At 46.6% G+C, this 15,438-nt stretch overlaps 1 protein-coding gene across 1 annotated transcript in view; it reads left to right on the top strand.

The window, feature by feature from the left end:
• The window catches only part of STK35 (serine/threonine kinase 35), a 73,365-nt gene that overhangs the window by 13,494 nt on the left and 44,433 nt on the right, over positions 1 to 15,438 (top strand). The window contains exon 3 of the mRNA XM_005568528.5: positions 1,648 to 2,399. Coding sequence (XP_005568585.3) covers positions 1,648 to 2,360 — 713 coding nt within the window. The 3' untranslated portion in view covers positions 2,361 to 2,399. The remainder of the gene's footprint in view (positions 1 to 1,647; positions 2,400 to 15,438) is intronic.

The raw sequence follows: 15,438 nt of genomic DNA, 5'->3' as shown, positions 1-15,438 counted from the left end.
TCCACCTCCCGGGTTTACTGCCTCAGCCTCCCGAGTAGCTGGGACTACAGGTGCCCGCCACCTCGCCCGGCTAGTTTTTTTTTTTTGTATTTTTTAGTAGAGACGAGGTTTCACCGTGTTAGCCAGGATGGTCTCGATCTCCTGACCTCGTGATCCACGTGTCTCGGCCTCCCAAAGTGCTGGGATTACAGGCTTGAGCCACCGCGCCGGGCCCAAGCTTTTGTTTTTTACGTCACATCGTCTTGGTCCAACCCAGAACTCAGACCACTGGCTTTAGTAGACTGTGTGCCTTGGTGATTTCAGGGCTGTTTGGGATAGCAGAGTCTCACCCAGATCACTGCTTTTCATTATAATAGAGTAAATGACCAGTAAAAGGAACCCTCTGCCAGCAGCTATCTGAGGAGGTGCAGTCATTTTTGGTAGGATGGATGCTCCATACTGGGGCCAGAGAGAGGGTTTCTCTTCAGGTCCTGGCTCAGTTACAAACGACCTTGTGACCACCCAGAGCAAGGCAGCACATTTGCAGGCCTAGCCTCTCCTCATCAGTGAGATAAAACATCTGCCTTCTTAGACTTAGCTTCGGGAGCAGTTGTAGTCATCAAACAACATCCACATAAAGATTCACTGGACTGTCAATTGCTTTGTAAAGAATATTGAGATTTGCTTGGAGAGGTTGGTTACCAGCTTTCCTAGAGTTTCAAGCCCACACAATTTAAATCTTATCTTATACATCGACTTTAGACTCTGCTGTTCCCACCAGCCTTCCTATTTACACCTTTCTGGTCTTTTTGTCCCTGTGTTCCATCATCCATTCCATCTTTCAGCCTAGAATTACCTTCCTGCTCCCCCACTGATCTACTGCCTGCCTTTTTACAGGGTAAGTTCAGTCCTGCCCCCTCTGACACCTTTAGATCTGGCGGCTCCTGCCCCCACTTCACTGTTTGTAGGTGTTGACCCTGATGGAGATGTACAGCTTTTGATGGTTGCTGCTGTGTATACCTGTCATCTCCTTGAAACTAAGCCTCATAGAGACAGGGCATGTTATGTAGCTAACTTGCGCTAGGCATATGATGGGCTCGCAGAAAATATTGATGGATCGGAGTGTGCCTCTGAAGTAAACCAAGGAAATTGTAGGAGCGTGCCTCTGAAATAAAGGAAATGGTAGTGCCATTCTAGGTACATTAACAAGAATCCTTCTGTAAGTCAGGAAAAAAAAGAGGGAAGGTCATTTGCTCAGCATGGAGTAACAATGATATTAGAAGCAACAGACTCGTGACAGCCTTCTTGCATGCTTTTCCTTGTCCCATCTGCCCAGCAGCCTTGGGAGGTGTGGGTGGTATGGCAGTGCCTGTTTGGAGACAGTATAATGAAACAAAAAGGCTTTGCGGTCCGCCAGACAGCAGTAAAACCTGAGTTTCCACCTGGGCCTCATTCCAAACCCAGGTGCCTGACACCAGTCCCTGGTGCCCATGTCATACCTTGATTTGTTCTGTGTGAGTAGAAAGGGACTCAGTGCCAGTTTTGCGGGTCCCCTTGGAGCAGTTGTTTGTCACCAATGTCACTCTTGAATACACTGCGTCCTTTAGTTCAAAAGAAGTGTGACTATGTTCATCTCACTCAAGCGCCTTCCTGTCTTCTTTGATTTAGGAGAAAGGATCCTGGGTTATGCTGAGGAGCCCTGCTATCTCTGGTTTGTCATGGAGTTCTGTGAAGGTGGAGACCTGAATCAGTATGTCCTGTCCCGGAGGCCGGACCCAGCCACCAACAAAAGTTTCATGCTACAGCTCACGAGCGCCATTGCCTTCCTGCACAAAAACCATATTGTGCACAGGGACCTGAAGCCAGACAACATCCTCATCACAGAGCGGTCTGGCACCCCCATCCTCAAAGTGGCCGACTTTGGACTAAGCAAGGTCTGTGCTGGGCTGGCACCCCGAGGCAAAGAGGGCAATCAAGACAACAAAAATGTGAATGTGAATAAGTACTGGCTGTCCTCAGCCTGCGGCTCGGACTTCTACATGGCTCCTGAAGTCTGGGAGGGACACTACACAGCCAAGGCGGACATCTTTGCCCTGGGCATTATCATCTGGGCAATGATAGAAAGAATCACTTTTATTGACTCTGAGACCAAGAAGGAGCTCCTGGGGACCTACATTAAACAGGGGACTGAGATCGTCCCTGTTGGTGAGGCGCTGCTAGAAAACCCAAAGATGGAGTTGCACATCCCCCAAAAACGCAGGACTTCCATGTCTGAGGGGATCAAGCAGCTCTTGAAAGATATGTTAGCTGCTAACCCACAGGACCGGCCTGATGCCTTTGAACTTGAAACCAGAATGGACCAGGTCACATGTGCTGCTTAAAATTCAGGGCGCTAAGCATTTTGGGTGATTTTAAACTAGGTGAGTGCTTTCTGTTGTTGTTTTTTTGTTTTTGTTTTGAAACAGGGTCTCACTCTGTCTATCAGACTGGAGCGCAGTGGGTGCAGTGGCAGGATCTCGGCTCACTGCAACCTCTACCTCCCGAGTTCAAGTGAATCTCGTGCCTCAGCCACCCGGGTAGCTGAGATTACAGGCATCTGCCATCATGCCCAGCTAATTTTTGTATTTTTAATAGAGAAGGAGTTTCACCATGTTGACCAGGCTGGTCTCGAACTTTTGACCTCAAGCGATCTGCCAGTCTCAGCCTCCCAAAGTGCTGGGATTACAGGCGTGAGCCACCATGCCCAGCCTCCCTTTTTTTCCTGTGTGCCCGCTTCTTGTACTGGGTTCTTCATTCTGGACCCTAGGATGGGCCCTGTGAAGTTGGGGGGGACTACAAAGTTGAAGAAAACTAAGTGCTTCTTATCAAAGATTCCCCCCCATGTCTTGATGGGAGAAATGTGCAATTATCTGAGTACAAGTTGGAAAGTCTAGAGAAGTCTTCTGAGAGGAGGTTGCGTTTAAGCTGAATCTCCCTTTTTTAAGAAACACTCTTTCTCATCATTATAAATGCTCACTGTAGAAAATGTGCATAAGAGGTAAACAGTTTTTCAGAGAATAAACGCTACCTCTAATTGTATCCCACCTACTCACACATCCAGTTCTGCATAGTTTAGATCTTGCCCTAGCTGGTTGAGGTCTTTCTCTTTTTACTCATTACTAATCTGAGCATTCCTCCATGTCGTACTTTAAAAGTATGGCTTTTCAGGGACGGTGTGACATTCCCGTTATATGTACCATAATTTAACCATTCTCCTACTTTAGAAAACAGATTTTTTCCATTTTAGATACTATAAAGAATGTATTAGTGAATATTTATGTAGAAGTCTTTGCTTATTTAAAAAATTTATTCCGAGGTGGGCGGATCACGAGGTCAGGAGATCGAGACCATCCTGGCTAACACAGTGAAACCCCGTCTCTACTGAAAATACAAAAAATTAGCCAGGCATGGCGGCAGGCACCTGTAGTCAAAAGAAAGCTACTCAGGAGGCTGAGACAGGAGAATGGCATGAACCCAGGAGGCAGAGCTTGCCGTGAGCTAAGATTGCGCCACTGCACTCCAGCCTAGGCGACAGAGAGAGACTCCGTCTCAAAAAAAAAAAATTATTGTGAGCTTTCCTTTGTCAAGTACAGTCATGCTCCGTGTGAACAACGTTTTGGTCAACAAGGAATGGCATATTATATGGTGGTCCCATGAGATTATAATGGAACTGAAAATTTCCTGTTACCTAGTGATGCAGCTGTTGTAATGTTACAGTGCATATTATGATGCAGTGTGTTACCTTTTCTGTGTTTAGATACATGAAAACTTACCATTGTGTTGCAACTGCCTATAGTGTTCAGTACAGTAACATGCTGTACAGAATTGTAGCCCAGGAATGATAGGCCATACATGTCATCTAGGTGTATAGTAGGCTACACCATCTAGGTTTGTGTAAGTACACTCTTGACATTACACAACAGTTGCCTAGTGACTCATTTCTCAGAGATCGTTAAGCAGCCCATTGTTCAGCGACCCGTGACTGTACTGTGCTAGGCTGGGGTGACATGATAAGCCAAATCAGAGACTTTCCCCGTCTTCATGAATTCTGCATCTTAATTAGGGAGAGAAACTCCAAGTTGAACTTGGTTTCATGTGTAGTATTCTCAATGAAAGTATTTCTGTAGTGAGTCACTAGGTCTGATTCTTCCAATCATAATTGTTTTATAGCTGTTTAAGGAGAAGAGGTATTCAGGGAGATTGGTCTTTCGGGTGTTGATGCACAGAGTCAAGAGGAGGGAATTGGGGGTGAGGGAGCATCCCAGACAGACAGACCAACCTCTGCAAAGGACCTGAAACCAGAGGGAGCCTGGCACAGTTGAGAGACTAGACCAGTTTGGGTTAATGAGGAATGTAGATGTGGAAATTAGAGAGGACAGGGAACAGTGTAGACAGAAATCGAGCTGGAAAACCCAAAGGTGTATTTATAGGAACAGCAGAATAGTTCAATTGGACTGAAGTTTAATGTATGTGTAAGAGAAAATTGACCAGCATATATGCTAGGTAGTTTCACATGTACCATTTTGTTTCACCTTTACAACCCTGCAAGGGATTAAGTAATTTACCCCAGATCCTACTAAATTAAGGATGGGTATATCTTATTCAAGCATCCCCCACCCCCTTTTCCCTTAATATGGTAAGCTAGAAGTAAACTGCTCCTACACTGTGCCGGTCTTGATGAGGTGATGGAGCTAGTGCTGATCTCCTAGTGGTCACAGGGAGCCTTAGGAGCCATAAGGCACGGAGCTTTCCATCACTTGGGTGGGTTCCCTCCCTTTCCCTTCATTATCCTCTGGTTTCTAGGTGGGGTTGGCTCATACCAAGTTGAGCTTGGTTTCGTGTGCAGTGTTCTTAGTGAATGTATTTCTGGAGTGAGTCACTTAGGTTTAATTCTTTCATTCCACAAACATGTATTCCAGGTGCTGGGCCAATTGGTCCTACCACCCGTGGGTAGGAGAACAGCACTCCCCAAAGCTAGGTTTAGGGTAGTGCTATATTAGAAACCGAAAGGGTTGGCTAGACAGTGTTTTCAGTGTATTTTGTGCTGTCACTTCCCATTTCCATCGCATCCTTTTTGCTTTTGAAAGACCTCTTAAAATTCAGATTTGCTCTGGCGTAGGAAGGTTGTCCTTGGAAGAGGGACCTGAATTTAGGTTATGATTATGGGGTTGTCATAACTAATTGAGATCAGGGCTTCCATTTGGATATCCACACTTGAGATTTGTGCTGTTTTGCAGGGCAGAGTTTTGGCTAAATTGGAGTGATTGCTTCATCTAGGAGAAACAGGTGACCTTGAGAAGAGGGGGAAAGATTAGGAATATAGTTACTGGTGAGTTCCCAGGCTGTTTTGTTAATTCATTTTGTGGCTTTTATAGCTAATCTTTACAGTACTAGTGGTGCCAATTTGTCCATAGCCTATCCTCCCCTGTCTTAGGTGGGCACTTAGAATTGTGGGTCTGGGCCCAGGTCTGTGACCAGAGCCAAACCCTGTGTTGCCAGAAGCTTCAGATCGGTTGTGTAGATGAGCTGTATCTGACTGGTCAGAGAATCTGAGGCTTGATTCGGGAAGAACATTGAGTCTGACCTCCCTTTCTCCTGCCAAGTTTTGTAGATAGACAAGCTAATTTCATTTATTCGTTCAACATGTTCTTTGGAAGCTATTTCCAAGTACCATTTTAGACACGGTGAACGAAACAAATTTTTGCAGTGCGGAGCTTAACATTGATTCTGTTGGGAAGACAGACAGTACCCATAGGTAATGTACAAGAAAGTGCTCCGTGCTGGGTGCGGTGAGAGGGTAGGGTGAGAAGAGTAGAGCAGGGTAGGGGAGATATGAAGCTTGGGTGGCAGGGAAGGGTGGGGTTGTACTTTTAAATGGAAGATATCAGAGTGGGTCTCCCAGAGACAGTGACCTTTGAGCGAATGTTGGAAGGAGTTGAGGGAGTGAGTCGCAAGGATTTCTGAGGAAAGAGCATCTCAGACCGAGGTAATGGCCACTGTGAAGGTCCTGAAAGTTGGCTAGAGTGAGCAAGGAGTGTATAGGAAGAGATAAATAACAGGAACCAAGTAGTAGGCCTCGTAAGCCTCTGTAGAGATTTTGGCTTGTGTTTTTGGATAAGAGGGAAGGCCATGGGGATGTTTTCAGCTGTGTGGTATCTGCTCTTTTGAAAGGATCACTTTGCATCTTGAAATAACGGGACAAGGTGGGAGGCTGTTGCAGTAATCCAGGTGAGAGATGACGATGGCTTGAAACAGTGGAACAGAGAAGTGATTATTGGATTTTAGGGTTTTTTTTTGAAGTCAGAGCCGGCAGGATTTCCGGCTGGATCATATGTGAGGTATGAGAGAAAGGAATTAATCATCACTTCAAGGTGTCAGCCTAAGTGATTGGAAGAATATTGAGCTGCCATTAAATAAGGTGGGAAAGGCATTGGGAAGAATAGGTTTGGCAGGAGAAAGTTAGGTTTTAGTTATCTGAAAGTTTGGCATGCCTATTTAGAATCCAAATACAGGTGTAGAGTAGACAGTTGGATGAGTCTGGAGTTCAAGGGAGGGGTCCAGCCAAGAGATACAAATTTAGAGATTTGCCACAGTACTGGAGTGGGTAATAGACAAGAGGAGGTCAGAGGAGTGAGGTCCAGGTGATGCAACATTGAGGGTGGGAAGAAAGGAAGGAGCCAGAGAGAGGGGAAAAGACATCAAGAGGAGGAGGGAGCCAGCTTGTGGCATCATCTGCTAGTTGATTGAGTGAGAGGAATTGCCCGTTGGATTTAGTAAATGGGAAAGCATCAGTACTTATGAACAATTTTGGTGGAGTAATGGGGAAACCTGTAACGAGTGGATTTGAGAGGGGAAGAGGAGAGGAATTGGAGACAGTGAGGGAATAGACCAGTAGTTCTCAAAGTTTTTGGTCTGAAAGCCTCTTTACGTTTTTGAATTTACAGACTCCAAAGAGCTTTTGTTTTGGGTTATATCTGTGGATGTTTGTACTATTAAAAATTAAAATAGGCTGGGTGTGGTAGCTCATGCCTTGTAATCCCAGCACTCTGGGAAGCTGAGTAGGGACAGATCGTTTGAGCTCAGGAGTTTGAGACCAGCCTGGGAAACATGGTGAAACCTGGTCTCTGGTAAAAATACAAAACTTAGCCAGGTGTGGTGGCACATGCCATAGGCCCAGTACTTGGAAGACTGAGGCATGAGAATCTCTTGAACCAGGGAGGCAGAGGTTGCAGTGAGCCAAGATCGCACCACTGCGCTCCAGCCTGGGCGACAGAGAGGGACCCTGTCTCAAAACAAAATAAAACAAAACAAAAAAAACAACAAAAAACTCTAGTTGCATAAGTAAACACACTTGACCCCTATACTACCATGATGAAAAAACACATCAGTGTTTTAGGATTATAGATTCCAGAGTCGCATTTAAGTCAGGGCTAACTAGTTTTAGTTTTTTGCAAAAATAAAAGGAAATGCATTTTGGGTTGGAAACCTGGGATTCCCCTGAAGTGAAGTCTAGTAACAGTGCAGGGATGGAGTCTTATTTACGTGTTTTCCTGACTGTGTGGCCTTAGGCAAATTATTCCACTTATGAGGGCCTCAGTTTTATTATCTATAAAATGGAGTTGATCCTATATATCTTATTGAGGTTGTTGGGGGGATCACAATAGGTTGTGAAAGTGCCCTGTGTAAACAGTCTGAATTAATTGTAGTACAGTAGCATTGTTTAGATCCACACTTTGGCCTAGGTAGAAGTGTTGGCTTCCGTTTCCCTCTGAAGACAGTGGACTTTGGTAGCCTCACTTTGTGGATTGCGAAATAGCTTTTCTTTTGAAACAAAGATGTAGTCAAGGCCCACCCTGTCCAATCACTTGTTCTAGAAAAGTATATCTATTTTTAAAGATCACTCAATGATGGGTCTGATCTCTTTCTTATTTGTCACTTTTGAAAGATATTTAATAATTCCTAATGGTTCCTACCAGCTAGCCACAGTCTTGCACCCCAAGCAGGAAGCCAGCCAAACTGATGTTCCAGGTGCCTCCGCCCACGTGTTACCAGGGAGAGTGTTGTGGGATGAGGGAATCTGCATTCATGGCCAAGTCTGCTGTCTGATATACAAACCTCCGTTACTAGGGCCTTTTGAAGCCAAAGCCCTCGAATGACGTCTTTTTGGAGTGGGCAACTAAGGCCTACTGAAGGAAATCAGATGTTGGTGTGACCTGAGGGGTCACAGAAAGTATTTCTAGTTCCATATGAGATCTTGGTAGCTGCCTAACATCAGAGAAGGAAATCAGGCCTAATTTCTTGTTGAAGTAATAGATGACACATTTATCCCTTGCCTGGGGTCCAAAGATGTGGCTCTCGGCTAACGTACTGGGTTATCTGGGTTGGCCCCTTGACCTACGCTTCAGATTTCACTTGCTATTCTGCAAGATCTCAGATTGTACCCCAGGTGTCCCCAGACCTCTAGTACAACCCTAATCTAAGACAGGAATTCACAAGCCCTTTCAGCTTAGCTGACAGGCAGAGCATATTTACCTGTTGAAGCCATACAAGCCCAATTCAATGACCAATTTGTTTGCTTTGTGCTAGAATTACACCCAAACTGTGTTGTTACACTATAGCTATCAAGTTAATCAGCAATGATACTAAAAAATGGAAAACAAATGCTTAATTAACATGGTTTGTTTTAAACAGCAAAGTATTCAAAACAGTCTCTGGAGGATAAATTTTAAAATGGTTTGAGGTGAGAAGTTGGGACCCCCAGTACTGGATAGGTCCACTCTATGACTTCCTGGCCCAGCTCTCAGGATGGCCAGGAACTAGCTCCTGCCTTACAGGACTGCCCTCCCTTGCCTGTACCTGGTGCCTGGCTGAGGAGTGTGGCAGCCTGAGGGGTAAGGCTGTGAAGAAGGGCGGCAGTGCCAAAGATGACCAAAACAGCAGTGATTCATGGTCATCCCTGGGCTGAGTGCTTTATGACCAATAATTCTTTGCTTATTTTCAAGTAAATTCCTGAAAGTCACAGAGCTAAGAAGGGGCAGAGCCTAGGCTTAAACCCAGGACTCAGTCCATGGCTTTAACCGGTTTGGTGTATTGCGTCACTGAATCAGCTTTAAATTTAAAATGTTTTCCTGATTGAATTCAACAAATAACTGAGCATCTAAGTAGATGGAATTTCCTGCCCACCAAGCCCAGAGCATAATGAGATGCGTGGTATGGAACACTTAGTAGGCTTCAAGAGGAGATAGTTCCTCTCCTACTCTGAAAAGGTCAAGAGTATGGTGATGAGCAGCCAGGGAGCCCATAGGAAAGTAGAAGCAAGGAAGGTTCTTCCTTCATGGGAAGGTGTAACTGCCAAGGAGTCGAAGGCAGTGGTTTGGTTTTGCACCCCAGAAGCTGATCCCTGCTTAGTCTTTGGTAGAGCCTTGAATTTCCCAAAGGGAGGATGGGAGATGGGAAATGCTAAGCTGTACCCTGAAGTGGGTAAGATTGGAGGTTTTATTAAGAGCAGAGAGATCGTGGGGTCGAGGTGGTGTCTCTTGATGATCAATTCTTTGATCCAGGCAGATCCAGAACCCCTGAACCCCTGAGACCCCATACAGTAGGGGTCACAGCTTTGCCACAACCCATCTCACTAGCGCTAAACAGCTTCACAAGAGGTGGGGGTTGTGAGTGAAGAGTCAGAGTGTTTGGTTCTCTTTTCTCTCAGGAAATTGAAGCCCAGTCTTCAACTGTGAAGACCCTGGTGGCTCTAGGTACCTGTATACAAAGAGATATGTCCCTTGGGGCCTCATCTCTCTGCTGGTGTTTTCTGAGGCATTTTCCTCCCCAGGTGGGGAAGGCTGGTATTTTATTTTTTTTTTGTAAGTCCCACAAGCTCCCCAGTGACCTGCTGTTGCCATCTCTTGATTGTTTCTGCCGCATCAACAGCAGGAAGCTGAGCTGTCAGTTATGTAATGGGGCCAATGGCCCCCCAGGGATAATCTGTCCCTTGCAGCTCTGCAGGACATGAAAGCATCCATGAGGGGACAGGCCTGGCCCGGGGCTGTTGACGTCAAGGCCCAGTTGCTGCTCACATGTTCTTCCTCCGTGGCATCCTTGGCTCCACCTAACCTAGATAGCATCCCTTTGGGTAAATCAAAGTGGCTCTTGTAATCGTCCAGCTGTGAGCAAAGCTGCCTGATGTTCAGGGGTGCTTCCACCTCCCATTTCCTCTTACCCCAGGGACACAAAGACACTCCCACCAACAGTAATAGCTACTGGTTATCAAAACCTGCTTTGAGGGACCCCTTGACTTGTGCAGGGCAGAGACCCTGCCTTTTTATTCCGAGCCCTGAATTAAGCACTTTACATGTATCATTATCATATATCATCTGCTTAGCTATTCTGTTATGTGCCCTCTTTTCTGCAGATAAGGAAGGGGAAAATCACTTTCCTAAGGTTTTGAGAGCCAAGATTTGAGACAAGGTGTATCTGTCTGGAAATTCTGCTACTCCATTCTGCGTTCTGCAGCCTCTTAAAGCCACTTTTAATGGGTTTCTATTCTGAGGCAGATGGTGGCTTCCCCTCCAATAGCACCACACAGTAAAGCACCCAGGGCTGCCATGGGCGTCCTTCACAGTCTGACACTGGTTTCAGCACAGGCACACTGTTTCAGGGCCACCAGCCATCCCTTCGGGTGAGGTCAGCCTGCACGTGGGTTCCTCCTGTGTTACAATGACTGCCCCAGACATTGGCAGAGGAGGCAAGGCTGAGATAGTGTGAGGTGCCCATATAACCAAGGTCTGGCAGCAGAGAAGGCAGGAGCCAGGTGTGCAACCAGGTCAGAATTGCCAAAAGGTTGGAAAGTAGGAGATCCAAAGCACACCTCCACCCACCAGCCGCTGGGAAAGCACCCGGCACTGAGGGCATGCTGTCAGTCAGCCAGTGTCTGGCACCAGCTACGAGGAAACGGCTCCAATAAAAGCCAAAGGCATTGTACGTGTCTGTGGTCCTGGTGCCCTGGCAGAAGCCCATTCTGAGTGAATCCAGCCAGGGATTTAAGGTTGATGAGGACCCAGCAGAATGGCAGCAGTTGCTCTATTTCTTTCTGACAAATCTTCCAGCTCACTCATTGAATCCTGACTTAAGCAAGGGATTCCATCACTCGTGCTTACTCTGAATGATGTGGCTGCCCATAGCCCTGTGTCGAAAGAGTCTAGAGCCAAGTCAGATTTGGTGGGCAAGAGCCCTTCTGGCATATGGTAGGCACTTGCCCAGTAGAGGCATTGATTGTTTGGACCCCAGTATGGTCTCCTAGGAACTTAGTTAGATAAGATATGGACACTTGGTTGTAGTGGGTTATAGATGGCTCAGTAGAGATACAGGAAGACAGGAAAGAGTGGAGGAGGTGGTATTCCAGGCTGGTTCTTGAAAGTAAGTTTAGGGGTACCTTATAAGCCAGGTGAGATGTGAAGGGGCCACATCTCAGGGTACATACTCGGGTTTGGTTTGATTACAGTGTTCTCAGCTACAGGAGGAAAGGGTACTGTTCAGGTAGTGAAATTCCCAACTGGAGATATATTGTGGACCCAGGACCTGGGGAGAGTGCCCAAGGTTCTGTCTTGTTTAGGGCAGCTGCGTTCGGGCTCCTAGCCCCTCTTTTCATTTCCACTAGTGAGTCCGCTGTGGTATTACAAAATCAGAGGAAATGGAGATCTCCTCCAGCGTTTCTAGGATTCAGAGGCATGGCAGGCCTTAAAACTGCCAAGCAAGTTTAAAATAAATCAATACCGTAAAACACTGCAATGAATTTCCCAACTTTAAAGAAATTTCACTTTCAGTTAGAGGTGCCAGGGGAAAGCTATAACTCAGCCTGCATTGTACACAGGTCAGAACTCTGTATTTTGTTTCTTTATTAAAGAAAGTGATGTCTAGGGACATGGGAGGAATGGATTAGGGCCACCCGGGCACTCCACAGGCCATAGTGAGGAAGATGAAAATGCATTTTCCCAGGCTGCAAAAAGCATCTTGATGTGGTGCTTGGGGAAGTCGCTTTATGAATGGGCACCTTTTGTTTTCCCCTGAACTCAGAGGCATGGTAGTGTAGCTGTAATGGGAGGCAGGTTGGCCTTGTTATACCGTGTTGGGTTTTAGTATTGATTGTCTATTTTAATGGGAAAACCACAAAGATGGTGTGAACCAGTTGACTCATTCTGCGTTTACTTCCATCTTTGTGGGGAAAGAAAACCCTTCACCATGTACAGCACTGCTTTGTTTTTTCTTTTCTACTTTTTTTGGATGTGCTTAAGACATGCCCTCTCAGAAAGCTAGGCACGCCCAGGGCAAATCTAAGGCATGGAGCTGGGAGTATAGTGTTGTCAGATTTTGGCAGGTTGTATGGGCATTACCAGCACAGCCCGGCCTTGTACCAGACATAGAGAGAACTGGAAGTCACAAGTAAACACTCTGTTGTTAGTAACCAGATTGCATCTTGGATCTGATGACGTTTGGAAGGAACCCTTGGTTTGCATAGAACAGCAGAAAGAAGTGATTGTACCACACCCCAGACAAACAGGCTAACTTTAACTTTTAAAAATATTTTGGAGTTTAGGCCAAGTGCCTAAACTGAAATCCAGATGTCACCACTGACATGGTCCAGAGGTCCTCCTCCCTCTTCTGACCTGAGCATCTTAGGGCCGAGGTACCAACAGGTATGGCAGGAAAAGCCTTCAGAGAGCATGTAGCTCCTTCCTGCTGCTCCGGAGTCCTGTAAGCAGGACAACAGCTGTCTCAGTAATGTCAGACTCCCTCCTGCTCTTAGAACTGAGTTGGGATTGATGCCCTACGGAGACCCAAATGTGAGTCTTCAGCCTAATTATATAAACCTGGGTGAAGTTTAACCATGGTTAAAAAATTGCTTTCATTTTATCTGCAGCAGGAACAGAGGATGTCATGAGTAAGGAGTGTTGGTGAAGATGTCTTCAAGCCCTTGTCTCCTTTCTGCTCCTCCTCACTCGATCCCACCCCCCAACACACAGCGTCAGTGAGAAACCCTAGCACCAGTGGTTCTCAGGATGTGCTTCCCAGACCAGCAGCATCACCTGGGAACTTGTTAGAAACTCATATTTCTGGCTGCACCTACTGAGTTGGAAACTGGGATGGGGTATTGTGTCAGCTCTCCAGATGATGCTGATGAACACAAAAGCTTCAGAACGGCTCTGGCAAAAGAGGGTGAAGGTGCAGTCATCCACCCTGCCATCTTTTAAACGTGCAGACCATTGCCCTCACCTTTTACCCTTTTACCTTCAAAAAGTTTGGACCTAGGCCTGAGAATCGGAAGGGCCTGTAAGGTCCTGGCTTCTATAATGCCCTAAGTAATCGTATAATTACCTAGCACTGTGACTTGGGCAAGTCACTCCTCCAGAAAACCAAGGTACCTGAAGGCCCACTCTTGTCCCTTTCACCCATTCCTCCTGTCCTGGCATGTTCCTAGTTCCATGGTGGATGTGGCTCTGGGACCCTGGGACAACTGACTCCCACTCAGGCTCGCTCTCTTTTTTTTTTTTTTTTTTTTTTGAGGCAGAGTCTTGCTCTGTTGCCAGGCCGGAGTGCAATGACACGATCTCGGCTCAGTGGCTTCACGCGATTCTCCTGCCTGAGCCTCCCGAGTAGCTGGGATTATAGGCGCATGCCACCACCCCAGCTAATTTTCGTATTTTTATTAGAGACGGGGTTTCACCATGTTGGCCAGGATGGTCTCAATTTCCTGACCTGATGATCAGCCCACCTCGGCCTCCCAAAGTGCTGGGATTACAGTCTTAAGCCGCTGCGCCAGGCCTCTAAGTGGAATCTTAAACGTGACTTTGAATCGTGACTAGCAAACTTCTTTTTCTGTTCCACAGACATGTATTGAGCACCCGCTGTGAGCCAGGTTTGGGCCGTGGAGATGAGAATTCCCAGCCTCAGTTCATGTAAACCCTGGGCATCTCTCTGACCCTCTGAGTCCACCTCCGTAAAGAGGGGTTGCTAACACCTGGAGGGTTTGCCATGGGGATTACACGGAACGTGAATGAAAAGCTGGCATAGGTCTGCCAGGTGTGCAGCAGCAGGTACCGCACAGGCGTTGGGTCCTGCTGCCCTTTCATGCCAGTTCTCAGGCACTCTGGTGGCAGAGCGAGAATTAGTATCTCGGAATGTGTGCAGGCTCATGTGCTTCCCCCCCCCCCACCAATAAAAAGGAAAACATGCGTGCCCGAGGGGTCCCGTTAATCTTTTGATCAACTGTGTGTCAGGCACTGTGGTGGGTGCCTCTATTAATATAACACATGGGTGAAAAAAGCAGACATGGTCCCCACCCTTGAGGTGCTGAGTTTGAGAGACATGTCATATGGGAGTACCATAGGTACGGTTTCAGTTGTGTGTAAATGAAAATAGCAGAAAATGAGGACTTGCCCAAGGCGGTCAGAGAAAGGTTCTCTGAGGAGATGGCATTGAAGCCAAGACCCAAAGGATGAGGCCTCTGCCAAGCAGAGAAGAAGGGAGCTGGCTGGAGTATGGTGGTCAAGGCGGAGTTCAGGAAGAGGTCACTGGCTGCCCCTGCAGGTGTGGAAGCAGGGAGCCCAAGTAGGAGGCTGTGGCTGTCCAGGTTAGGGGAGGTAGTGAAGTGGGAGCGAATTCAAGGTGCATTTTGGAGATTCAAAAGGGCTCTCAGATGGGTTGAATTTGGAAAGTAGAAAGGAGTGGCTCAGAGCTGACTCCATCATCAGTGGCTTGAGTGACTGGGTGGTGGGGACAGAGCCATTAAGAGTGAATGTTGCAGCAGGAGAGGGTTTCGGGGAGTAGGGAGATACATAAATGTGTCTTGGTCATGCGGACATGACTGTACTCTCTGCTGCGTGGGTGTTTGTGGTAAGTGGCGCCCGTTTATCTGGGTCTTCCCAGGACTGTTGGATCTCAGTTTTGCTGCTGAACAAAGAGCACCTTCACAGGCACAGAATGGCCCCTTGGACTCAGGGCTGCATTCATGACTGAGGCTTGCTACTTTTTGTTCTTTTCTTGGTAATCAGCTTCTCATTAGGTGATGATGTGTTGCTCTTCTGTCCTTATTTGCATCTGCACTCTGCTATAATTGTGTCTCAAGAACATGGCATTTTGTTGTTTTTGTACTGTTTTGCTTTTTAGAGCTGAAAACCTATGCGGGGTCCTGTCACATGGGCAGCCTGGTGATCCTGTCACAGGGCAGCTCTCCAGTGTGGGCATCTCACTCTCTCTTTATTTATTTATTTTTACTAGTTATATAACATCAGAGTCATGATTGCTGGCTGTAAAATTGATTTTGAGAACCACTTTAATTTGTAAATTGAGAAATACTTTCTATTTTGGGTTAGGGAAAGGCATACAGGGGAGGGAGGTGGAGGAAGAAGGTCTGGTTTCAGTAATCTT

The sequence above is a fragment of the Macaca fascicularis genome, chromosome 10 (assembly GCF_037993035.2).
Source record: "Macaca fascicularis isolate 582-1 chromosome 10, T2T-MFA8v1.1".
NCBI lineage: Eukaryota > Metazoa > Chordata > Mammalia > Primates > Cercopithecidae > Macaca > Macaca fascicularis.
This window is presented reverse-complemented; position numbering and strand designations above follow the sequence as displayed.